Source organism: Colossoma macropomum, unplaced genomic scaffold (genome assembly GCF_904425465.1).
Source record: "Colossoma macropomum unplaced genomic scaffold, Colossoma_macropomum, whole genome shotgun sequence".
NCBI classification, from domain to species: Eukaryota; Metazoa; Chordata; class Actinopteri; order Characiformes; family Serrasalmidae; genus Colossoma; species Colossoma macropomum.
The window spans coordinates 12,857,285-12,884,011 of record NW_023494789.1 but is presented as its reverse complement, the minus strand read 5'-3'; the positions used below and the strand labels follow the sequence as shown (position 1 = coordinate 12,884,011).

Here is a 26,727-nt window from a genome sequence, read left to right as displayed (position 1 = left end):
GCTTGATTTATTACTTACTACTAAGAACACCATGCACTTCAGAGCTGGCACACAGGATCATGAGGGGTTCCAAACAGCCACAATAGTTTAAGCTTTTTGTTAGCTTTTCCAAAAAAAAACCAAACAAACCAAAGAACAACTTAATTATATTGATCAATCATGTTATAATTTATACATGCCTCAGTTACTGTATTGAGTGTTGGTTACAGCCACAGATAGTGGCTGAATGTTGGGACAGTTTACAAATGAGTGGGATCTCAGTGTACCACTTTTAATTGAGGTGAATAAGAGGAATCCTTGGCATCTCACTGAGGTAGAGGATGTTTAAAAAGAAATCGACACATACGCTGACTTTGTCAAGGGTCCCTAAGCCATCCAGAGATGGAGATGAACTGGTGGAATGCTCTTGCTGGTCATGGCAAACTTTAATGTTGGTTTTCTCATGCATTTGCCTCTCGTACTCCCGAACATCCTCCAAAGCCATATCTGCAAAAAGGGAGGGGACGAAGGTGGCAAAAACCATGGGCATCTTCGGTTAGGGACACTGAGGGTGGGGCATAGTGGTGTTAGGGGTTAGTTTGAGAGTTTGAAGGCAAAGGGATTGAGGATTTAGGCGGATGTGACACGCAGGTGAAAGGTGAGAGGATGTTAGATCTAGACTTTCGAACCTTGAGGGGCTGGTGTGGGGCATCAGTGGGAAAGCTAGCTCAGAGGTTAGTTGAGCAGGGTCTGGACGAGAAGGAGAGAGGGGAGAATCGGGCAAAGGGATGCAAAACCTAAGGAAGGGGGATGGTTAGCATCCCTTAAACTTAGTAAACAGAAAGAATAGCAGATCAAACAAAAGACAACATTCCAAGGGGAAAAAAAACAAACCCTAAACAAAAAATATGACTTCAAAAATGGACAGAGGATCTTCTATCATGCAGCCATAAAGATGTTAGCATCCAAGTAAGAGAAGAAAGGAGAAACATTACAGGCTATTTCATAGATATCAGAGGGTAATCTACGTATTCTTCTTTAGAGTCCACTGATCTGCTACAATATGTAAAGAGAGCAACCTTTTTGTTTCAGCATCAGCAATGTGCACTGCACTTACCAAATGTTGTAGGGTCTACATAGAAACAGGCACCACTCAGGCTCATGCTTTCTACTGCATATGTACAGAATATTTCAAACTATCTCATAACAGACTACGTAGCTGAAACAATGCCCTCCTGAATCTGTTCATCACAAAAAGCTCCTAGAGCAGGCCAATTTTATTGTTACTATTGTTACTGTTACAAAGAATGCTGACATTAGCCAATTTACATGCAATTTTACTTGTAAAAGCCACTCTCTCTGAGATCAGCTTTAATGGAGCTTTAATGTGGTTATTGGACCCAGAGGGACAGAGACCTTTGAGTAAAGCGCACACAAACTCACAGAGGAACACACCTATTATTGTAAATATCTAGCAGAAAAGAAAGAGAGAATGAAGCTCTAACATCAGTTGAACCCAAAACAATAGGAACACACACAGACAGCGAGCCACAGAGAGCATCCATGTTACTATGTACATAAGCCAACATGCATAGATGTTCTATTAAAAGGTACTGAGGCAAGCAGCCCAAACAGTACATGCAGGCCTCCTCAAACGTACCTATCCATTCATCCACCCAGGCAAAGGCCTGTCTATGGCCCAGCAACAGTACGTCTCTCACCACCTGCAGGAGAAAGAGAGACAGAGAGAGAGAGCAAAAGAGAAGAGGGACAGAAAAGGAGAAAAAGGTGGAGAGAAAGGAGAGAGGAAGAAAAAAGATAGAGGGGAGGAAAAAGAGGGAAGACAAAAGGAGAGAGAAAAAACAAAGAAGGAAAAGGGAGAGGGGGAGAGAAAAAGAGGGGGTGAAAAAAAGGAAAAGAAGGGGAATAGTAAAAGAGGAGAGAGAAAAGTAAAAGGGGAGACAAAAAGAGAAAGCAAAAAAGAGATAAGGAGAGAGAAAGGGGATAGAAAAATGTGGGGTAAAAAGAAGGACAGAAAAAAGAAAGGGAGGAAAAGTGAGAGGAGAGAAAGAGAGGATAGAATAATAGAGAAATGAACAGGAAAGTAGGGGGAGAGAAAGAAAGTGGGAAAAGAAAAAGAGAGAGAGGGAGGGAAGACAGAATGGTAGAAAAGAGGTGGGGAGTTATGACAATATAACACATTGTAATGTCAAGCTCTTTTTTAAAATATACACCGGTAAAACGGCAAGTGTCTCATACCTTGTGCACAAACTGCTCGACGCGTGTCTGGAGGCCCCACACCTCAAACTTGACAGTGACAAGTTTGTAGGAGCACATGATGGGGTTCTGCGTGTCCCGCCAGCCTTCCTGCAGCATGCCGCGAGACGTCTTCTCCGATTTAAAATAGCGCAGGTCCTGCTCATCCACAAACATGTTTTAAAGATTAGTATGTCATGTTCAAAATACGTAGCATATAAAGTTTACTTGTTCTGACTGAGTATGGCCGTTGAAGAATGAAATTGGGGCTATTTCAACAGTGCACATGTGAATGAACAACTGAATAGTTAAACATCTTAGCTTTACAGTGCTTAACATCTGGGGTGTAATTAACCAATTCATATCCAACAGTTAAGTGTATTACAATAAGGAAAAATACCACATAACTTGATTGGTGTAAAGTGATGAATTTTTGTGTAGTTATGCCTTGGATGAACATGTAATAGTTTCTGATCACATGTAATTTTCATTTTTTCAAAATCAAATCTTGATTTTCTATCATTTTGTTAAAAATCAGTAGTGCTATGTGAACCAAAGACGAGATTTATTATGATAGATTAAAGCCAATGTTTCAAACACACATTGGCTTTAAGTCAGGAAGTCAGGCACATGGCCCAATCCTATTCGGCCTGCAAAATAATTTTAATTTTCTATTAATTTTAGCTCATTTTACCATGAGCTGCACTACCCAGCATGCACTGCAACATAATGTGTGCTCCCACCCCTAACAACGATCTATGGGACAGCGCCACAAAAAAAAAGTGTCTAGTTCAAACGAATGGTCAGCTTTAAAAAACCACTGCTGTACATCAGGGACATTTGATGACTATAAGAGCTAATGCACTCTATTGTTTTATATAAACAAGAGTTTATATTTGTTTTCATTTACATTTATTTTTGAATCGTTCAAGTATTCTTGCTGCTGTAGTGTTGGCACATTTTGAATAAAGAATGGCCAGTTGGTGTCAGGGCAAAATGTTAAGCAAAAATAAAATAGAAACACAGCTTGTTTATCAATTTGTTGAGATTTTTCAATATGGCCCTTTTAGAGGTTGAGTTTGACACCCCCGCATTAAGAGATAAAAGCCCACCTGTTAGCAATGTGGTTTGACTGGTTTGAAAGATTTCTTTTGTGCTGAGGCAAGCTCAGAGAACAAAGAGCAAACATTCCACACATGGACATTAATGACTTCAAGGAGACCCCTTGAGTTAGTTTACACTTCTCACCTCTGACTCCTTGTAATAGCGCTCTGGAATCTCATCGTATGCAATGTCTATGAAACACACTTCTCTCTCCTGGTCCTTCAGCTCATTATCAAAGATCTACACACATGAGAGACACTCAGAGTTAGTCACCTGCTGAAGCAACACTAAACTCATTTGCCCAAAAAGAGAGTAAAATTAGACATTTAGCTTAAAGCAGTACATTCGTTTAACAGCACAGTAGAATAGCATTAAATAGTCCACAACAAAATAGAACTGTGTCCCCAGGAGCATAACCACAGAGAGACATCTGTAACTGTAAAGTGAAATGCCCTGGGTTACATGCAATTAAAATCAACCCCAAGCTTTTGGGTTACTTCATCAGTGGTTCCACTAGGGGGAGTTGTTGGTTAAATGTTTATATATTCCTTTCACTCATTATTACATAAGACTCTAATGCTGCCTGGAGGATGCTTGAGACTAAGTAGTACTTCATGGATCTATTTTTTGGGAATGATTTTAGACATCTCACTACAACATTCAATTATAATTACAACTACAAAGCACTGTGACATTAGAAATGTTACTTTTAGTAGGAGAAACTCTATGCATTTGTTTTTTACAGAAGAGGACTGGATCCCCAAATTGCTTCAAGATGGATGCTGCTCTCTTTTAAGACTATCTAATAGAAGCTGTGTTCTCAAGTATGTCTTAAATGTAGAATAAATGTATGTATTAAGAGTGCAGAGCTGATGTAATGGGATTGGATTAAGAAGTGCCGGAGAGAGGCTGTAAGTGTGTCTCAGTGGGGGCAGTGTGCTCACTCTAGCGAGCTGGTGTTATCACACTGTGCTTCGGGGGAAGAATGACGACACACCCACACACACACACACACACACACGTACAGGGAGAAAGACAGGATGAGAGAGAGTGTAGGGAAGACAGTTCAACAGGTTCACACTGACTGTAATACTTGCAGTTGCCCCAGGAAAGTCTCTGATAGTCTCTATATACAGGAAAACCACCGGCGGTAAATGAGCCCCTGCAAACATGAAGATGACACCTCCGAGAGCTGAAATCGGCTCATCAGATCTCTGATGGCCAGATGTAATAAGCCTTTTGTGCCAGTTTCATGACGTATTTCTGACCACGAGTTATCTACGGAGCTGGTGTATGGGCCTAAATGCGCATGTACATGAAAAAAAAACATGAAAAATGTTTCCCGCTCTCATATAAACACATCTGCAGTAGGATCACACAAAATGTGGGACGACTGCGTAAAAAATGCATGGTCATATTGATTTACTGAAGTTTGGGCAACTGGTTTTGCATGGGATTTTCTCCATCTCTTAAAACCAGTCGTAAAGTTGGGGTAGTGTCTCAAATGTTATTGGGAAACTTCCTTTAACAAAGGCAGCAGTCATAGCAGCTACGCATAGTTGCAGGGCTTGAACATGTGCTTAAAGAACATTTGCTAGCAGAATAATGCAATTTCAACTCTCAGGCTGAGATGTATGTGAGAAGGCACATAACAATATTTGCTTTTTCCCAATCTATATTTCTAGAGTAGAATTACACTCCAGTGGAATGTTTTGCTGGAAAAAGAACTTCACTGATTAACCCCCCTAATGAGTTAACTATCGTCACTGTCTCTTTTGTCTTTTGTCCTGTGTTTGTTGATGGCTCCTTAGTTTCACAGCAACTTTCTCAAGTCTGTGGATATGGCCTTACATGCAACTTGCAAAAGGAGCTGGCCTTGGTAACCTGAAATGTCATTTCAAGCTAATTATGAACACATACTGTGGCTGCATCAGGTCACCTGAATTCAACAATTGGGAGGGGTGTCTTTTTGGCCATATAGTGTATGCGACTGAGACTCTGGCAGAAAGCCAGACATCTCCAAAAATGTTGCACAAGCTACACTACATGAGGACATTTGACCAACACACCTATGTGAGCTTGTTGGACATGCAACTCCAAAACCATATGCATTACTATAGATTTGTCCTGGCTTATAGCTGTAGCAGCCTCCACTCTTCTGAGGAGGATTCCCACAAGATTTTGGCGTATGTGTTAGAAATTTGCGCTCATTGCTTTGTGCACAGGGGCTGGAAGAGGAAAGAGTATTCACCAAACGTCTGCTACAAAGTTGGAAGCATATTATAGTGTAAAATGTCTTTGTATGCTGTAGTATTAACATCACCCCTCACTGAAAAAAAGTGCCCTAAACCATGAAAAACAGCTCCAGCCCATTATCCCTCCTCCACCAAACTTTACTGTTGGCACTATGCATGAATCTTAGCATTCCAGCACACAGATTCTTCTATCAGACTGCCAGATATTGAAGTGTGATCTATGACTCCAGAGAAGTTTCCACTGCTCCAGACTCCAGTGGCAGCGTGCTTTACACCTCTCTAGCTGACACTTGGCATTGCGCATAGTGAACTTGGGCTTGTGTGCAGATGCTCAGCCATGGAAACCCAGTTCATGAAGCTCCCGATGTGCAGTTCTTTGGCTGATGTTGCTTCCAGATGTAGTTTGAATCTTTGTAGTGAGTGATGCAACAGAGGATAGGCGATTTTTACACACTATGCACTTCAGCACTCGGCGGTCCCGCTCTATAAGTTTGTGTGGTGTACCACTTTGTGGCTGAGCTGTTGTTACTCCTAGATGCTTCCATTTCATAATAATAGTACTCACAGTTTCCTGGGGCAGTAATTTTATGTGACTTGTGGCAAAGGTGCCACCACTATAAAAGTCACTAAACTCTTCAGTATGACCCATTCTACTGCCAGTGTTTGTCTATGGAGATAGCACGGCTACATGCCTGATTTTAAACACCTGTTAGTAATGGGTGCAGCTGAAACACCTGAACACGGGTGTGTTTACATACTTTTGGCCTCATAGTGTATGTGACTGAGACTATAGCAGACAGACTTTTTTGTTTTGCCCTGCATCTATAATGTTGGTGATTGGCCTTTACACAAGAATTAAACTATGTGTATTCTCAGACTTTGGAAAGAAGAAGTAAATGTCTCTGTGTGCCGGTTTCTATATGAACTGTCAGACTCCACAGACTTTTCTTTTTTAAGAGTCAGGTGCTGATGGTGGAACTTCTGTGTTTAGAGTATTAGGTCATCGCACCAATATATTTTTTTTCACAACAACTAGGTCCATGTTACCTAAGTTCCAGGTGATATTACTGTTTTGCAAAGCAGATCTGCAACCCACCCAATTAAGCATCCTGGGGAAGAACTCACCCAGGGAGGGGTGAATGCATATCACATATCAGTTGCATGCAAAACGAATAATTTTAATGGTTAAGTCTATATTAAGTCTATTTGAAGTCACACTAATGCTGCATATGTAGCACAGACTTGGTTCATGCGCTTGTGGTTCATAATAGAATTTGCTTCGAACATTTCAACCTGTGCATAGGCTGGTTTATGTGGTGGCCTTGTTGTGAATCAAGGAAAAGGATAAAGCATCAGTTTAAAAGTCTAAAGATGCACTGGAAGATGCTGAAGCTTCTACTGTGTGTAAGACCCTCTGTGGTACTGCCCTTATCTATGGACATGGAGAGCCCCCAATCGATACCTGACCTAGCAAGACGGGGGTGGGGGGGTGTGACAGAATGTGAGATAAAATGACCAAATGAGTGAGCAAGCGAGTAACTGAGAGAGAGAAAGTGAGTGAATGAGAGTGAAAAAAGGGAGAGAGAGTGCTGACGTGAGAGAGGGTGTGAGAGTGAGAGTGCGTGAAAGAGAGAGAGTGGGGTGAGGGTTGGAGTAGAGTGGAGGGTGTGAGAGTGATCAAGTTGCACTGAAGGACAAATGTCAGCCTCCCCTTTAGAAAGAAAATACAGAGAAACGCACAGAGAAAAGAATTGCTAAGTACAGCAAAGAGTCTCTAATGCTCTCTCATTTACACGGGAGCATGCATCCACGCATACATCCACACATACGTAATTATTTTACAGTCGCATGTGAGTTTCAATACTTCTAGTCAAATTACATTTTTTGTTAATGTTGAATTTTGAAAGTGAAAATATGTTAACACATCTTCTACAGGAAACAAACCTCACTTAGCATGTCTGCTATTTTTAGTGCACAGTTTCTATTTATTTTCTGAGTTCTGAGTGTGCCTAAACTCTTGCACAGGCCACATTTTACGTTTTATTTTGTTTCCAACATGTTAAAAAAAACAGTAATCGTGAATTAATTCGCAGAGGATGTTCACTTATTTTTACTTATAAAATTAACAAAACGTAATTTGACCAGATGTAACAGTAATACGTCCCATAATTATACTGGTGTCGTCATATCAAAGCTTTTATTTTGCCTTATTATCTGGTTTTGGCCATTAGAAATAGTTTTAATTACAACCCCATTTCCAAAAAAGTTGGGACAGAATGCAATGATGTGCAAATGATGTGCAAATCATTTAAATCCTATATTTAATTGAAAAAATACAAATAAGTTATCATTTTTTTTACATTTTACATAACATCCCAACTTTTTTGGAAATAGGCTTGTACACTGCTATATCTTGCTACATTAATTGTTAAAAGCTTTTGTCATTCAATATGTCGTATATGCACTGAGTATAAATAAATATATACAATATGTATAATACCATATATATATATATATACATATATATGTGTGTGTGTGTGTGTGTGTGTGTGTACCCATGTGAAACAATGTCCTATATTTACTGTGTATGCAAATACCAATATGTAATTACATGTGCCACATGTACTATGCATCTGTAAGTACTTACATGTAATAATGATAGGACCATTATGTATTACATATCTGTAAGTGTCTATATGTAATAAGATTATTTTAAGCCTAAACTTAAACATAGCCCTAACCTTAACTTCAGACACCAAAAAAATGTTTTTTTCTCTTTTAGATTTAAAAAAGATTCATAGAGCTTTTGTAAAAGCACCATTTTTGTTGGTTCTGTAGGTTATCTCTGGTTTTAGTATAAGGACAGGACATTACTTGCCCTGAAAATGTTTAAAAAACGAACACAAACACACACTCACATGCTTATTATTTTCATCACTTTATGATCTCTTTTCATTCAGTCTTTCTGAGAGAATGATTACAGTGAAGGGCAAAACTGATATCACATGTTTACCCTGCTCTCAGTTAGACTTGGGGCAGCTGTGGCACTTTACTGAGATTGTTAACAGCCATCAACACAGATATAAAGAAAAACAGAGACTCATGATAAAGAATGAGAAACAAACATCAGTCAAAGAAGAAACAATTAAAAAACTGAAAAATGGTGCGATCATGAAAAAAAAGGAGACTAAGGTTATGTTGACAGTCTGAAATTCAAACCTGAACACTGGGTCAAATACCAGGTCATTACAGCACAGCAGAAACTGATATGTGACCTTTGAAACATTTTATACGATTAAAAACTCCAAGAAACTTTTTTACATAATAGCCAATAACAAGACTATTAAGGCTATAAATATATATGCCAGGAAACTCTTATTTCATTATTTTGCATTTGCATAATAACTGAAAAAAGAGCATTCTCTAACGCAGCCTTGCACTGAACACAGAGGAAAGGTGAGCAGTAAACCGCTACTACTAGTAGCTAATAGTAGCAGACTTTCTTTGTAGCACTTGTTAAATGATGTAAAGTGAAATTTGCAAGGGATTATTTGTTGCCCTGGGTCAGAACTGAGTGATACAAATACTCACTCATATGGAATTTCTTTCATAGCAACATGTTAAAGCTATTAAAGAAATTAAAATGACATTTTTTGGTGCATTGAAAAACTGTCAGCTCTACAGTACTGTGCAAAAGTCTTAGGCATTTGAGAAAATTATATGTAAAGCTATGTATCTAGGCAGTAAGCAGTTAATAGGAAAAAACATTAAAATAAAGCAAATAAACAATATCTTATGATTTTATGTCTGTCAGTGATTTAGCTTAACCATTTCCAAAGCTTTCCTTGAAGAAGTCCAGTATTTACTGTTACCAAATACCTAGTTCATGTAAATAATCCTTTATTAAATTGTATCAGGTGCTGCCGATGGAATTCAACAAATCCATGCGATGGCTGGAGTAGAGAGACAAGTCAGGAACCAAACCTGTGTTACAGGTTACTGTATTTTTCTAATAACTTAAAAACAAAATATTGTTTAATTATACTTTATGTTTATTTGTATTTATTCTTTTTTCTGGCACTTACAACACACAAACAGTTTTAAACAATTTTTATGGCTCTCAAAGACGTGCATAGTATTTTATGTTTCATACTTTTTTATTGTGCCCATATGATAAATATTCTTGACACAACTGATATAAATAATACATTAATCAGTAAAGTCTTTCACATTAAAAACATCTCTTAAGCCCTATTTGACCCGCAGTAGTTTTACCTGGGGAGGTGCAGTAATTTGAATGATTCCCAATAAGATCCGTGATTTTAATCTAGTTCGAATCTGCAATGTCCATAGTTTTTACAAGTCTGCTAAGTAATACCTCTGGAGCGAATTAACTTCTATAACTCGCCAAACTCTGAGCTCCCTCAGTAATAGTAGTCCTGTTCGAATCAACAACACAGTAACAGAGTAATAACAGGACTGTTTTCTGCAACCTGTAGTCAAGGCTAACAGCTAAAATAGAGTTTGACTTAACTCGATTCATTAATTCTCAAGTTCATGACAAAACTACAGAAATCCACAACATTTTTAGTGATGGCTAAATTACAAGGAGAAGGAAAATTAAAGTCCCTTTTGCAAGGCAATACGTTTTCTGTTTTGTCTGGCATTTTGTAAGTTGAATGAACCCACTTTACTAGCCTAATGCTAGTCTGTAAGTCATTTAGCTGCACAGCCTTTTGTTATTGTTCGGAACTGAGGTGCCTATCGAATAATGCAGGCTCTTTGGTTAAATTACACAGATCCTCTATCTAGTAGGAATCGGCCAGTTAAAACACTAACACATTACATGACTCCTGTGGTAAAACTAATCCAGCTCCAATAGGGCTTTAGTTGCACAGGACTAGTGTGTGGATGAGTGCAGTGCTGTACAAAAAGTGAGAGATCACCATTTATTTATTTAATTTATAGTCAAAACAGCCATTTAGTACAAGTTATTAAGTTTTCAGCATCAGGATGAAAAGGATAAAATACATGTTACTACACAGAAACCTCAAAAACTAAATATAATATCAAATGTGGGTCCAATCACTGCCTTTATTACAGCTTTCATTCTGTTTTGGGAGACACACTTTCAGCATTACAAAGAAATCTGCAGGGATATTTTCCACACCTCCAATGTTCAGTCTTGGACGTTGGTTTTGCGTTTTCTGTTTTCCACAATCCAAGTAATCCCAAACACATTCAACAATGCTGAGGTCTGTGCTCTGGGGTGGCCGGTGCGTTGTTCCGTGAACACGTCTTTGTTTGGCAAAGATGAAAAGCTCACACCTGAAAGCTCTAAGTACTGTTAGGAGTCTCTTTTCTCTGTATCTTTTCATAATTTTTTAAACTCAAGTATTGCAAACCTATCTTCTGTTGACTTTCTCTTTCTTTATGAAAGTGTATTATGGCCATTTTGACTGAAAACTAAATATATGAACAGTGGTCTCTGAGTGTTGCACAGTATTGCATTTATCAACGTCTCTCAGCATTCAGACACTGATATCCTTCAGTCTTTTGTAGTTTTTTTTATCAGGTGTGCTATCAAGAGAGGCTCTTAGCGATATTGTGACAAATGGTCTGCAGCATTCTTTTACTGTATGCCAGCAAAACGCTCACTTAATGCAGGAATCAATTCAGGGCGGCACGTGGGAAGACAGACACACACACACACACAGACTGACAGATGAAAAAAGAGATGACACCCTGCTGAACCCTGGGTGCGCTGGGAGAGAAAGAGAGGTCATGAGAGAGTTAGAGAGAAAGAGAAAGAGAGAGTGAAAAGAGAAAAGAGGAAAAGCAAGAGAGAGTGAGTGTGTCTGTGTGTGTGTGAGAGAAAGAGATACAGAGAACGACAATGAGCTTCTAGTGATGGCTAAGAGTTTTTAAAGTGCGTGCTGGGAGCTGAGACTAACAAAACCCACTAACGCACATGGAAGTTGTGGGGGGGGTCCAGAAACGTTCTCGCTATCACACACATACACACACATACATACAGCAAAACAAAACAGGCACAGAAAGGCAGGTTTAGTACCAATGTACTCACATTGTCATTGCATCCTTTATTGTCTTCATACTTGGTTTCTATGTGGATGGAGAACTTTGGCAAAAACGAACACTGAAAAGAGACAAGGTGAGAGAAAGAGAGATGAGAAAGGGTGAGAAAAGTTGCTGCCCAGTGCTCTCTTCAGATCCTCTTAATGGATGGGAGAATTTGAAAGCCCTAAGGCCCTGTGGACTTTTGCAGAAACTTAGGTGCCAACTCAACGTGTCCGCAGGTCCTGATGCTCTGCTCACAAATGCATTCTTTTGTAGCCACTGTTGCAATGCTGGACAAACTTTACAGAACACTGTAATCGAAACTGCACGCTGTAAACAATGATGAATTTGCACCATTGACAATTATCGCCTAACACACAGAAAGCATTAACAATTTTTAACAGCACAAAACTCTAAATATTGGTGCTCTGGTAAGCTTGTCCAACCTAGCAACAGTTGCTATGATAAAGCACAGATAGATCAATTAATATCAGTTCTGATTTTAGATCAGGCCTAACAGGAACCCTCTAAAAGGGCAAATAGAGACTGACCATAGCAGACTTGGAGAATTCCTTAAAATAAGGTGCATGTGTGAATTAGGTGACTTTAATCTGAGCATGAGGTTTTACGTGGTCTTCTCTACGAGACCATTAAAGCTATTAATAACAGCACAGGAACAAGAAGACAGATTTCCATGGCAACTGCTTTACGACAAAGAAAGTTCCACTGTTGCTGAAAACGACACCTTAGGAAGCGTGGGCGCCTGCTGGCTTCAGGACACACTTAGATGGGGGAGGGAAGTAGGGAAAGAGAGAGAGAGAACGAGGATGGGGAAAAGAGCGAAAGACATGGAAAGAGAATGATGGAGAGAGAAGGAGAGAAGGAGAGACAGAGGAGAGAGAGTTAAATGGATAAGAAAGTGAGAGGACGAGTGAAAGTGGGGACCCTCTCCCTCGTGAGTCATTTTTTCTTCCTGTTCATCCACCCGACTCCACCCCCTGACACCCCCACTGTACAGAAATAACACGGAGTGACTCACTTTCAAGAGTTTTCCTAGAACTTACAGAGTTTGAGACCAAATGCATTTATCACGACACAGGCCCATTTAACCAAATCAGGAAATCTCAGTGGGTGAAACTTCTGTACCATTTGACATGAACAAACAATCACCTTGTTTACAGTACATGACTCAGGCCTCTATATAAAATGACTATGGTTCTGCAGTAGCATATGCCCAGCGTATACAACCTGTATACCATATGTCATGCACAACTATGACAGTGGTGCTCAGTCGGGTCATTTAGATATATCGACAGCTATTACATTACACCTGCTCACCAGTAAATGGAAACAAGTAATTATCATTATCGGACTATTTCGGAAATTAAAGCTGATAATTACAATGCACATTTATGCATGCAGTCATTAGTGGTCACTATTTCTGTATGAACCTGTCTCTGTACATTTTAAAGGGCAAAAAAGTAAAAATATCAGGTATTAATATTAGCATCAGACATAACAAGGTGTATCTTTCTGATACTGCCTAACACCACTTAACTATATTCACCTTAACAACGGATTTAGAAGTACTGGAAACAGGTATTGCTGTGCAGAGTTTGAACAAACACCTGCAGACAATGCAGCCCTTGATGGAGCTACCAGCTCTTCACAAAACTGTTCAGAGGAGGCGGAATGTAAACTTACTGTGTATTCTGCAGCCGGATGAATGAGCGGGAGCAGGATCAGAAGCAGACGAGAGCAAACAAAAGAGCAAAAACACAGTCAGCATGTTAACTTCCAGCTGAAAATAAGGAACAAACTTCACAAGGTGAAATGTACCAAGAATGACTGCAACGTGTAATTAAAATGACCAAGTGGCACTATCTGCACCTCTAAAAGAACAAGCTCACTCAAAAATGCTAAAATGCTAATGATGAAGTGCAGTTTGGGGACTTGGTGCTTCCCAAATAGATCTAAAACTCCTCAGCTATATTATTTTGTACTGAAGCTATTAAATGTAACGATAAAGGCACAGTAATATGTATTAATGTGTCAGACATGTATGGATGTGTTGCCAAATGTTAATATTTACCTTGATGATTTAGGCTAATTCATGTAGTTCTCTATTGTCTGTTGTCTCATGGTTTTGTAAAACTGTCTGCCATCTGAGGCCTTCAAATAGCAGCCTTTAAATTTTCAAAATGTCAAGGTAGTCTACAGCCTTGTAAAACTCTCACCTTAATCTGCTCTAGCAGGGCCGGACAGGATCTTGTAACAAGAGTCTGGTGACAACCATGAGAAATTTTGGGCTAAATGTGGGTGGGAACAAACTGTCTAATTTGTAAACCAATCCAACCTCCAAGCTCAGAGTAGGGGTTGATGGTGCTCTTGTCAACAATGTCCGACAGACAACAAGCCATTAGCACATCGATGTTAGCATGGCTGAAAGGTCCCTCCAAAACCCCACCAAATAAGCAAGTAGATGTCGCATGTGAAAAGAACACGACATGAAACATTGTCTCTTGTATGGGAAAAACGGTTCTGTTCACTAATAACAGCATTTTACTAGATAGCTTGTTTTGCTTTTGTCGGTTGTACTCCAGGCGTTAAAAGAGCACAGACTAGAGGAATTTGGGGGCGGGTTTTAGAGGGAGAACACCCTTGTTTATAGTAGATTTTGCTGTAGTCTAGCACCAAAACATTACTCGTTATAAGATCACATCTGGCCCTGTGAGACTAACCCTAATGTAACCTGGCTCCAATATTCAAATGCGTAATAAGGCCTTGATAAACTACTTCAGATGTGTTTGGGATTTTAGACTTTAATCTTATTTATGCAGTGATGAAAATTTTCAACAGCAAAGCAGGAGACTGCTGATCGATATTATATAGCCTTCATTTACTGCACTCTAAGTAACCTCAGCTGCTGTAGTGCAGTTCTCTCAATTTCTCCACTTTAATCTTCTTATGGCAAACTGACAGGGTGTTACAGAAAATCCTTCCACTAACATCTTCTGATTATTGACAGGGTATTATAGGAACTCTTGTCATTAACATCTCCTGTATAGGTGCCCTCATAGTCAGCGTGTATGTACAGACAGTAGAGGAGATTCATTCACACTTAGAAATATATCCATCATCGTAACAGACCCAGGGCAGATTTCATTAACTCCTCTAATACTTCCTGATGTCTGCTGCCAGAGATCTTCACCCCTCATCACTGCTGAGGGAAATAGGAACATGGTGCGGCTTTTGCACTTAACTAGCAGAAGCCTCAGCCATAGATGTTGAAACATTCTGAAAAGACAGATCACTCTACAAAACCTCATTCAACTCCTCAAGGCTTTCGTGAGCTGGGTCAGGCACGTTATGGCATTAATGGCAGCAACTGGATTAAGAAGCACCAATGTACCATTGCATGTGTATGTGTATGTGCAAGTGTGTTACCTGTAATAGTGTAAGGGTAATAGTTCCATGCCTTCTCTGTCACATAGAAGATTCTGGGCACCACTGCTCTTGCCCAACTGGGCAGTTTGCTGGAAAACAGAAGGAGATTTTATTTATTTATTTATTTTACAGCTAAATAAAAGATGAGTAGAGAACTGACTATATTTCAGTACTACCAGTAGGGCTGCAGACTATGTATTGCTATCATTGCATATTGCAACTCTCTACAATGTCATGCAGACCCCGAGATGGACCAGATGCACCACAGCTGCTCTAGAGGCTCTTTCTCTTTCCTTTACTCCTTTGTGTTACCAGAGGCTTCCTTACTTCACCAGATACTTTCTAGTCATAAAAAGCCCTGGCCAAAAGGACATAATGCAGCCTTTCAGAGCAGCGGAATAGACCGCACATCAAGAGTGCTGCCCCTATTTCCGTAATGGATTTTTCCTCTGTAATGTAAAAGCCAAAGAAACTAGCTGTATCTCTATTATGAAAGAATTTCAGGGACTGAAGTGCAATAACATTTCTCTCTCTCTCTCTCTCTCTCTATCTCTCTCTCTCTCTCTCTCTCTCTCTCTCTCCTGCACACACACACAGTTCTGTTTTTATACAATGTCAGGACACGGAGTTATACATATATCCTGTAAGTACCCATATGCAATAATAACATGACCCACGTACATTATTTACACGCAAGAACCTAAACGTAGTAATAAAATGTCTTATACTGTACTGAGCAAAAGCCACCTGAGAAAGTCATACATAAATTCATTTGTATCTGGGCAGTAAGCATAAAGTTACATTTTACTATATTTGTGTATTCATATTGACTGTAATGTTATGTAGTGTATTGGCAAAAGTACAATGATTGCAGAGATAAATGATTTTACACACTTTTCTTGTGAGGCTTTTGCACAATACTGTATATATATACATATATATATATACATATATATATATATATATATATATATATATATATGTATGTGTGTGTGTGTGTGTGTAAGCTCCCTACCTTAAAAAATAACACTCTTCTTTACCATTCCCTTTCTGTCCCATACACAAACACACACACACACACACACACACACACACACACACAAATCTTCACTTCTCTCTCATACACCCCCCTTTTTCCAGTTACCCATGCTTCATGAGTGATAGGGTTCACCTTATCAACTGAATTGCTGCCTTCAGTTCAGGCCAGGCTTAAAGAAAAGGTGAGAGAGTAGGACGGAATGGGAGAAATATGAAGGGATTCAGAAGAACTATAAATGGACAAAATTTGTTTAACCTTTCCATCCTCCCACACAAACACACACAGGTGTGCACAAGTTCAGATTTGGGACTGAGAGTCTGTTTCTGCCATCACAAACCCATTTCCAGTTCTCTGATGACTCAGTGGCCCAAATTAAATGATCATTGTTGGTTCGTTTGTCCTGCTGGAATTATGAACAACGTCCAAACTCTCCTAACAGATGCATGCCTATTGAATACCCACTACAAACAATAATGAAGGAAATTAGGGACATTTTAAGAAAGAAAAGGTCTGAGATAAAAAAAAGGAAAAAATCAACATTTTCAACCACCTGACAGGTGGGTACATGATTCCATCAATTAGACTATACGTGCACATAATTGTACCATGATCAAAAGTGTGGATCTGGCTGATATCCAATCCATTTGACGGTTAGCATTGTTGCCAATATGCATCAATATACTGTACAGAGTGAACACAATAATGCTGCACTGAAAACTTTACAAAAATCAATGGTCAACTGAAATGAAGAGATCAAACAAAGAAGAAATAAACTGCCTGAACTGCAGAGATATTTTATATAGACAGCCTGAAGATTATCACTGGCATATGGAGTCAGTGCACACCATATCTCCAGTTCCTCCGGGTCCCAGAAGCTCCTGCCTGTTTTAACAGACGCACGCCTATTAAGGCCTGCCACTAACAGTACGTGCTTTTTCGGCGCGTGTGGGTGGGCTGAGGTTGAATTCACCCAGAAACTGGCAACATCAGAAGCAATTAAATGCAACACCCTTTGAAGACGACTGTGGCTTCGGCTTCATTCCGTGAGCTGAGCTTTAAAAAAAAAAAAACCCTCCCATTTAATTGGCAGGGAACATAGCGACAGTCTCCGAGGGCAACAGCACGGTTGTCAAGCCCACGGTTTTTCACACCAGAGCGGTTTTATTGGTGCTGGCCAAGCTTTTCCTCACAGGCTGCCGAGGGGGAACGACTCCCCCTCAATCACAACTTCACCAAACTTATTAATCATCTCCCAATAACTCACTGGCTAGTGCTTAATGGTACTGAAAAAGCTCCAAATATATCACAGTATTTCATTTTTAACTAAGCACTAATAAAGTTAATGAACCCCTGAGAACTGGTACACACTAAAAAAACTGACAAACTTGACACACAACTTGTTTTGACTATTTTGTTCTTTTTTTTTTTTTTAATTAAACCAAATTAAACCAAAAGGAAATTTACACAGTATTGTAAGCAATAGGCACACAATCTTTAATGTATTTAGTTTTTATGCATTCTGAACTGCTCCTTTCATCTGAAGTGTCAAACAAATGACATACATTGCAGCTAACTGTCAGATTCTCTCTAAATTGTGCAAAATAACTACCACTAACAACACTGGGACAGCTGATCAAATTGGTGTACAGTTGGTAGAAAGGGGGTCTGGGAAATCTGCCTAGATTGCCCTTCCCAAGAAGGATCTAGAAGCTTCTCCCTTGGTATGGATTATCAGCAGAAGGCTCTAAAAATGTACCAAACTGTCCATCAAATATCTCCAAATGTCTCCAGCAGCAGAGGCCAAGTATTTTTACTGCATTCTGCTAGAGAGTCCAGTGTAGAAAAAACTTTCTGTAGGTTGAGCTATGCAGAGTTTAATTAGCATAATACTAGAATGGATTTCAGTTTGATAACCTGTATTACCTAGAACATTTAAAATGGAAAGGTTAATCCCATGAAACCAAGAGTCGGACTTAAAAAACAAAAACAAAACAAGAACAAAAAAAAAAAAAAATCAAAGCCACTCCTTTATATGTGCCAGCTGAGAATTTTGCCTTTGTTAGATTGCACTCTTTACATGTTACAATAACAATGACAACAGCATTGAAAAATTAGATAATTAACAAAGAAGAACAGATTAAACAGCTGAAATATCCACATTTTTTCCTGGGATTAAGGTTAACAAGTTCATTTACGTTTTCTTTGGGGTGAACTAATATAAATTGCTTCAGAAAACAAAGTTTCGAATATATGCTCTATACCCATTTGGTCAGACTGCAATCAGCTTTTTTGCTCTACTTTTTAGAGGGGGATATTCGAGGGATGAACATCGAATCAACAAGCACAAGGTGGGATTTCAACAGTCATTCAGTCAGACATTGCTTTAGTCCAAACAGAACTCGAGGCTACTGAAATGGAGATGATGTATTATAGGATATTCAAATCGACATTCACATCACCATACCAGCCCTTAGAAGTGCAGCATACAAGACTGAAGAAATGAGACAGGATAGTTTCTAAAATCATTTTAAAAGGCTTTAGTATATCAGCTGATTATCTATCTTAGAGCTGTAATGTCCCCAACTAATCCCTGTCTTCAGGAGCAGATATATTAACACTTATTTTGCTGAAAAAAGATCGAAAGAACAGCCACTGCAGATGGAGCACCAGGGCTGGTCAACATGACCTGAAAATCATTATTCTGGCATTTTACAGGACTCTGGTGCTATCAATAATGAATATATTACCCAAAATACTATGAAAAGAATATCTTTTCACACATCTACTCATGACAAACTGGACAGAGTTCTGCAATGATTTAATATGACACAAAGGTGCATCAAAAAGTCTGCAATACACACTGAATTAGGATACAGTATTCTGCTCTAATTTCAAAATTTTGTGATAGCAAAATTGCCCAGTCATTGAAGAAAGCATGTGTCAACTTCTAAACCTCATCAAGCTTTGCTGCATCCTAACTCTCTTTATTACTACAGTCCTACACTCTCTCATTATCTATAGCTCTCTCTCTCCCTCCCAACACCCTCTCTCCTTTCTCTCTCTCTTCCTGTCACAGATCTAAGAGTAAGCCAACTCAAAAAGTGGCACGTAAGCTTAAGCTGGCTACTCTGCTGACACGGCTGTTCCTGATTCAATTAATCGTTCATCTTGTCCAGCACAAGCCAGCCCTTTACTTTCAACTCTTTTACACTTTTTCTCTCTCTTACATTCTTCTCTCTCATCTATGTCTACTCTTATCTCTCTTGCCTTCTTGTGATCTCATCTCACTCTCTTTCTCTCCCTTTCTCTCTCTCTCTCTCCCTCTCTCTCTCTCTCTCTCTCTCTCTCTCACACACCTTGTCCATTCATCCTTACTCTCTTCTCCTATTTGACACTGAAAAAGCTGCTTACGTGGATCTTTGTGTCCTTGACTATTCTCTGATCCAGAACGGGCCAGCTGTAGCTGCTAAACTCTGCTGAAACACTTTGGGCCGCTGGGCTTTGAGTGAGAAAGGCCGGCGCATGCGTGTCCAACTACATTTAAGTGGGAGCCACTAGATTTTAATCATTTTGAATGAAGCATGATCTCACATTTCGGCCAAAATAAAATGTGCACACTATTTTGAAATGTAAACAAACAAAAAAGAAGAAAAGCAACACTGCGGTACAACAGGGATGCAAATGATTAACCAATAAAACATTAACTGAAAAATAAAAACATTTTGACCGATTCTGTTGATTAAAAGCTAAAAATACAGCTACAAATTGTGGTTTTCAGGACCACTTTTAAAGCAATATACCACACTGAAAGCAAACATCTGCAAATGATAAGACAGATAACTGTTTCATCCCTGTTCTCTGAGAAAGAGAGTGATGCACAGCGGCATGAGGAAATCACACATGGGTGTGCAAAATTACAGAGATGGAAGTGCTGGATGGCACACATGCATGACATTTAAGTTCATTTAACTTGGCTAGTAATGAGAATATGGAACTTTCAGTAGCCTATTGTTAGATATAATCATATATAATCTACACTATGTGAATCAACTTTTTGGGTTTTGGTCATATCATCATGAACATAAAAACATTTATACAAACCCAGGTTCTTATGTAGGGTATGTTTAATATGGTTTCTGCCTGTTTATGTACGCATGCCTGGGTCCATCTATCAGTGCTAAGCTCTACGGTCCATACAGGGACCACTTTTTAATATCTCAGTGCAATCATACAGAATTCAGTTGATGTGTGCACCCATAAACTATGTATATCAAGTATTTTACAACGGCTTCAAATGTGGCTCAGTCAATCACCTTTTAGCACCTGAACTATATGTTTCATAAATTATATTTTGTTGTGTTGTGTCTTTGATTATAGGTTTTCTGGTTAACGATTAATCACTACGTAATGACGCTCTGTTCTGCTCCGTTATTCATTTTGCCAAAATTTGCATCCCTAGTGTAAATAGTTTCTCCAGTCACATTTGTATATTCAGTATATTTTTAAAATGAATTATCACCAAAATATGTGAATCAAACCAAATCATGAAAAGTTTTCAAGATGCACCTTTTTAGATAAAAATTTTAAGCAAATCGAACATTCATGAAGTGATTTACACCTTCAACCCTTTAAGGCAGACGCAAAAAGGCGACTTTTTCTGTCGTTTTATCGGCTCTTTCCCATGAATCACATGACTTCTGAATGTTGTTTAATTGACATGATCTAACAAAGTCAAAAATTCATAAATTTTTATCCAGTTTGTGTCTACCAAACTACCACTTTGAACAAGAAAACACATGAACAGGAATATGTCACCTGTCTCGCTTTATTGTTACTCTGATTAAGCAAATTAATAAAAAGCCCTTACTGATCCAAACCGCAATCTAAATGAGCTGATACTTGCTTGGAAAATCTAGAAAGCTTTCCAAACAAGAAAGAAAGCCTCATGCATATTTTATATAGTAAGAGAAACACAGCAGGACATGGAAAGCTTCTGCTATACTCGCTGAAATTGAGGAAATGATTTTACTGTTGCCAACAGGGACGTGCTTGCAACGTAACTCCTCTGGTGGCAGATTTAAATGTGCATGTGATGTAACTCCTCTGTTGGCAGATTTTTTTGGTAGGGGGGCGGTACTGGACCCCTTGGGTTCATGTGGTTAACTAGAACACAGAGCAATAGGTAATCTGAAGGTTGCTGTCTGTATATTCTTTCTGCCAGTTTAGACACTTTTCAGATTCAGGTTTTTCCAGATTTTTCAGGTCTTGTGTTTATATGTAAAAGTGTGAGTAACTGCGTAAATCAGGGATTGAGAGTTCTTTTTCTCCCTGGAAACTGTCCAGTGCTTATGGCTGCGTAACTGTGTTTATGTGTATACAAAACAGGCAACTCACCTATTGAGGTAGACACGTTTCTCGGTGAACTGGCCTTGGCCATGTGTGGGATCATTGAAGGGTTCGTTCTGCACCACCTCCACACCCTCCCCTCGGTCACTCTGCTCATGGCTGTGTTTACTGATCATATACAGCTGCCCGATCCTGTACTGAAGATACATATACAGAGAGGGAGAGATCAGTGTGTGTATGAGCTAAAAGTATGACCAGCTAAGAGGTGAGCTTGTTCTCTGAGCTCACCAAACCACCCACACTGCAGCTTTAGCTACTGAAAGTTAACAACAGCGAGCAGCTAACCAGAACGCTAGTGTTAGCTAGGGGTCTGTTGTAACTTTACACAAACAAACGAAATGGAATTTTCCATATATTTGTGCTTCCTCCTGCTCTCAGCAATTTTTAGAGTACTTTAAAGTTCTGGACTCTGCATTTCTCTGAGCAGGTGGATCGGTACATGTTTAAATTGGGAAAAATGTATATCAGCAGAAAACACTACACACAGCAACAAACTATTCAGCTCAGCATCGGTCAAATTTTAGTGTCACACAGGTCAACAAAATTTTTAAACTTTCAAACCAACCCTCAGAGAATCAGTCAGAGCTTACAGAGAGAGAACCTTGAGGGAAAGATGGATCGAGGAAACATTTCCAAATCTCTCTGGGCCTCTTTTTCTGAGAGTGTGCTCTAGGGTACAGTATATCTCCAAGCTTTCGATCTGACAGCACCTGACAGCTGCCCAGCTGACTGCCAGTCTCAAAGAAATCTCCAAAGTATATTCTTTATTCAAGAATAACAATGTGAAATGGTAAGAATGCACCTGTGCATTCTACAATCTGAATATGAAATGTTCAGAACGTGTTTATGTACTGAAGAAAGAGAATATAAACCAATATCACAAGGGCTGAAACAATTATTCATCAATATTGATAATGTCAACAACAAAAACTGTCGACAAATATTTCTGTTGTCCATTATTTGTTTTCCTTTTCAAAGCAGCTTCCATCCTGAAGTGAGTTAATGACTTAACCTGAAGATGGCAACAATCCAAGTGGTCGCATACAACATATCGTCGGTGTCCTTTTGTGTTGTGTTAAAATTTCATGTTGAATGGACCAACAGAAACGGTCCTAAGTCACCTGTAAAAAATCCTGTTACATTAACTTCCATTACAAGTTAAGAAAATTTTTCTTCTCCTGCAAATTTAGCATTTTGGAGATAAAAGCTTTTGTTCCGGCAGCAACCATATGCCTGACTTAGCTTTCCATGGAAGCCCAGTGTTATTTGACTTGCTCATGACAAACACTAGCAGGAACTAGCATGGTTAAGATATTCTACATTTATTTTACATTGTCTTACTGAAAAAAACAGTAACAATATTAATATTAAACACTTACAGGACCCGTTTAAGCCGATTAATCTATTATTTGTTTATTAATTCACATGAATAACCGACTATCAAAATATTTGTTTTTTGCAGCCCTAGTGCCCATGTATTCTTGAATACGAAAGTACTGTGAATTCCATAATACCATGCATATGACATGCTTAGAATGTGTATTTTATAATACAAATATGAAATTTTCAGAAAGGGTCTGTGTAGTCCACAGTATGAACATGAAATGCTCAGAACATGTTCAAGTATTTTAGTACAGGAACATAAAATGCTGTGCTTTCTACATTACGAGTATTCAAGATTCAAGATATTTTATTGTCATTGCACAGAGTACAACGAAATTGAGACGGTGCATTAACAAAAAAGATTAAACGAGGAATAAAACAAAAATATAAGCTAATATAAAATGCAAGATATTAAAGGAAAGACTATATAATTTAAAGTTATAAAAAAGTAAAAATAAAAATAAAACATTAAAATAATTTAAATAAAATGTAAAAGTAAAATAAAAAGGTGAATATAAAAGAATGTAGCGGCTATGGTATTACACATGAGGGTATTGCACATATGTTGACGGTAGTGTTTCTATTTACAAACAGTGCAGTTAATAAATAAATATAAAAGTGCAAATGAATGTGAACATCTAATTTCCCTTGAATATGTTTTGGACAGGTGCAGGCAGACACTCTATTCCTGTGTTGTTGATGATGACAATGCTCAGAATGTGTTCGTGTATTCTAGAATAAGAATATGAAATGCTCAGATTCAGAACATGGAAAGCTCATAGTTAGAACACAAAACATTCTTTCTGTGTATTCTAGAGTAAGAACGTGAAGTGCTCGGAAAGCATATGTGTATTGTACAGTGAGAATAAGTGTAAGAACAGGCTGTGAGCAGTTGTTCTGGCAGCAGCAGCCAAACGCCTCTGTTCATTACTGAACCTCCTGCACCATGAATACACACAGTGCCCATTGAAGTCCCCTAGACAGCCAAACGCTTCTAAAAATGGAAACAGCACGCACGAGCCACCGGCTTGAGAGCCCGTAAATAATTGATCGCCTACTTTCGCATTGTGTACTCAGCAGACAAGTGGAGAGAGTGAGGGTGAGAGTGAATGAGACAGGGAATAAAAAGAGAGAAGGGGATGACTGATTAAAAATCACCAAAGAGCCTGTAGTTGATGAAAATGATGATGATGGTGGTCATGACGATGGTGATGTTGGGTCTGAAGGGCCATTCCCACTGTGCCTAAGAGTGCGTTTAGCACTGCGCGTACCATTCTCCCACAAAAACATCACTATGATGAAAACCATGAGGAAGGGTTCTATAAGGAATTATCTGGAACTGTAAGCCTATTTTGCTATTGTCTTATTACGGTGTGTTTCAAAACATTTCAAACATCCTACAGTCAGAGACATTAAGGGCTGCATAAAGTATCTTGATGCAATCCTAAAAATGAGACTACAGATACTGTTCACTGCTAGATCTGTACTTCTGCCGAGCCACTTTTTGTACTAGAGTACACCCCATGATGTTCAATCCTGTAATATGTATGATAATGTACATGCTCCACTTTGAGTTAAAAAGAGAAGGGGAGGGAGGGAGGGGGGAGGGAAGGAGAGAGACCCCGAGATGCCATTGGGGGTTCCATGGCAACCACTGCCAAGGTCTATTCTGAAACCTGTCAGGCATGGAAAACACGGTTTCAAAGATAGAACCTCTAGAATAAAATAAAAAAATTATGTAAACGCAGTCAAAGAAACACCCTCGGGGGAAAAGTGACAACGTAAATGTGTTCCAGCGTGCTCCAATTCACATTCCATTAGTAACTTTCTGTGAAAACAGTGTTATATTATACACATGTCTGGCAAATACAAAGCCATTTTGGGTCTTACTTTAATTTGTAAAGTACAGAGTCTTATGTCCGGTGCTACTGTATACCACGAAGTCATGAGGGCCTGTCCTAAAATACATGCTATTTTCAGAGAGGCAAAGTCATAGTGCTATGCAAAAAGGGTTGGAGGAAGTGAAGATACTTATCTGTGTAGTATCTCCAAAGTGGAGAGTTCTCTTTTTTGATTATTTGCTTACTTTCTTCCTTATTTACTCACTGGTTAATCATCTCAATCAACCCGATCTATTGCTGTTCAGAGTGCACATGCTCTTATGGCCTCAGTTTAAGGATGTAACAATTTAATACAGTTTCAAAAAAAACTGAAACACTGGAAACAGTGCACTGAAATGCAAAACTATCATTAATACGCTCTTCGTTCTCTTCTGCGAGTCTCTAACTTACTGTCTAATTAACCAATCGTCAAAGGTGAAAACTAGGCATCCATCCTGTATGCACCCACACTGGGTAGACTGGTTTATTCAAGTTGCTTTTAAATTATAGGTGCTTATTTTGTTAAAGAATTTTGTTGAGAACTTTCATTTATCTGAGTCAAAATATTCTGTGTAGAGCTTTGTATATAGAAGTTTTTCACATTAAATATTTTTCAACATTGTTATGGCTTGACCTTACAATCTTCACCTCAATATCTACAAATAGATTTATCATCACATCCCTACATATTTGCATTATTTCTTTGTAATAAACCAACTGCACTTAAACAGCATTTAATAAATACTCCCTGTGAAAAATGATTTAACCCCAGTCGTAGGATGTGCCTCAGTATACAGCATTTTGTACCTCTGTGTTAAACAGGCCCCATTCAGGAGTCTCACTCCAATTTTAACCGCCAGTGGTGATGATCCCACTGTCACAAACCGTTAGCATTAGCATGTCACTAGCTGTTGTCCTTAAGGGAAGGCTTGCTCCGAGGACCCTGCTGTATCTGAGGGGGACAGGGCAAGACTGACAGGACCCCATTATATAACAGCATAGAGTGGCAACATTCACGCTGACAAGACATGGATATGACATCTCACTCTCTAGGCCACAATACTTCAACATCTGCTTGTTATTTTAGACCATGATCCTCATGTTTTCCTGTTCTTTTACCCTCAGGTCAGGCTGCATCAACATACAATCACATCTTGATACATACAGTATTATAGAGAGGGCTGTCTATCTTGATTATGTGAGTAACAGAGTAATCTACAGATTATTGCCTTTTTTAAAATGAGTTATCGAGGTTAGCTGTGTAATTGTGACAGCCCTAATACACAGAATATTACGGATACAGTGGCTCTTATATCAGAATCTCTGACAATCACACCAAAAGTACACTTTAAGACTGGGATTCAAGAAAGCTATTCGTTCCATAACCCCAGCCAGTTCCTCCTCTCCAAAATTATGATAAACTGATGTACACAACCTAACTGCACTGAATCACTGGTGCTGTGTTCATGCTTGCCTCGTACATTGTTACTCATAGAACCTTCAAGCAAAGGTAAATGAACCTTATTTTTGGATGGCTTCAGAATCTCAAACTAGGTGACTGATAAAAACTGGAGCAGAAGCTGGAGCAAAGCCCTCGGTTATAGTCCTGCTTTCAGATGGGCCTGGTCTCTTACGACCAGAGGATATGTGTATTTGTGTGTTTGTGTGTGTGTATGAGAGAAATACAGAGGCTAGGCCTTACGACCAGAGGATATGTGCATTTGTATGTGTGTGTGTGTGTGTATGAGAGAGATACAGAGGCTAGTGCCTAGCCTGGAAAAAAAAAAGCCCAGTGATCTTTATCCATCATGAAAACCACTTGCCATGCAGGACACAGGCACGGATCACTGTGGCTGCAGGGAAGAGAGAATGGGAAAGGAACAAAACAGAGAGAGCAAGA

The 26,727-nt window shown here is 39.0% G+C and overlaps 1 protein-coding gene across 5 annotated transcripts in view; it reads right to left on the bottom strand.

Moving 5' to 3' along the window:
* Window positions 1-26,727, bottom strand: part of LOC118807933 (cytoplasmic phosphatidylinositol transfer protein 1-like) — a 71,792-nt gene that overhangs the window by 2,155 nt on the left and 42,910 nt on the right. For 2 of the 5 annotated variants that reach the window (XM_036570123.1, XM_036570125.1), the window contains exons 3-9: window positions 21,553-21,701; window positions 15,120-15,208; window positions 13,377-13,384; window positions 11,680-11,751; window positions 3,484-3,579; window positions 2,239-2,394; window positions 1,640-1,703 (exon numbers count right to left, since the gene is read on the bottom strand). In XM_036570123.1, the coding sequence (XP_036426016.1) occupies window positions 1,640-1,703; window positions 2,239-2,394; window positions 3,484-3,579; window positions 11,680-11,751; window positions 13,377-13,384; window positions 15,120-15,208; window positions 21,553-21,701 (634 nt within the window). Of the gene's footprint in view, window positions 1-346; window positions 487-1,639; window positions 1,704-2,238; window positions 2,395-3,483; window positions 3,580-11,679; window positions 11,752-13,376; window positions 13,385-15,119; window positions 15,209-21,552; window positions 21,702-26,727 lie in introns of all 5 variants that reach the window. The other 3 variants (XM_036570126.1, XM_036570122.1, XM_036570127.1) reach the window with 2 other exon arrangements.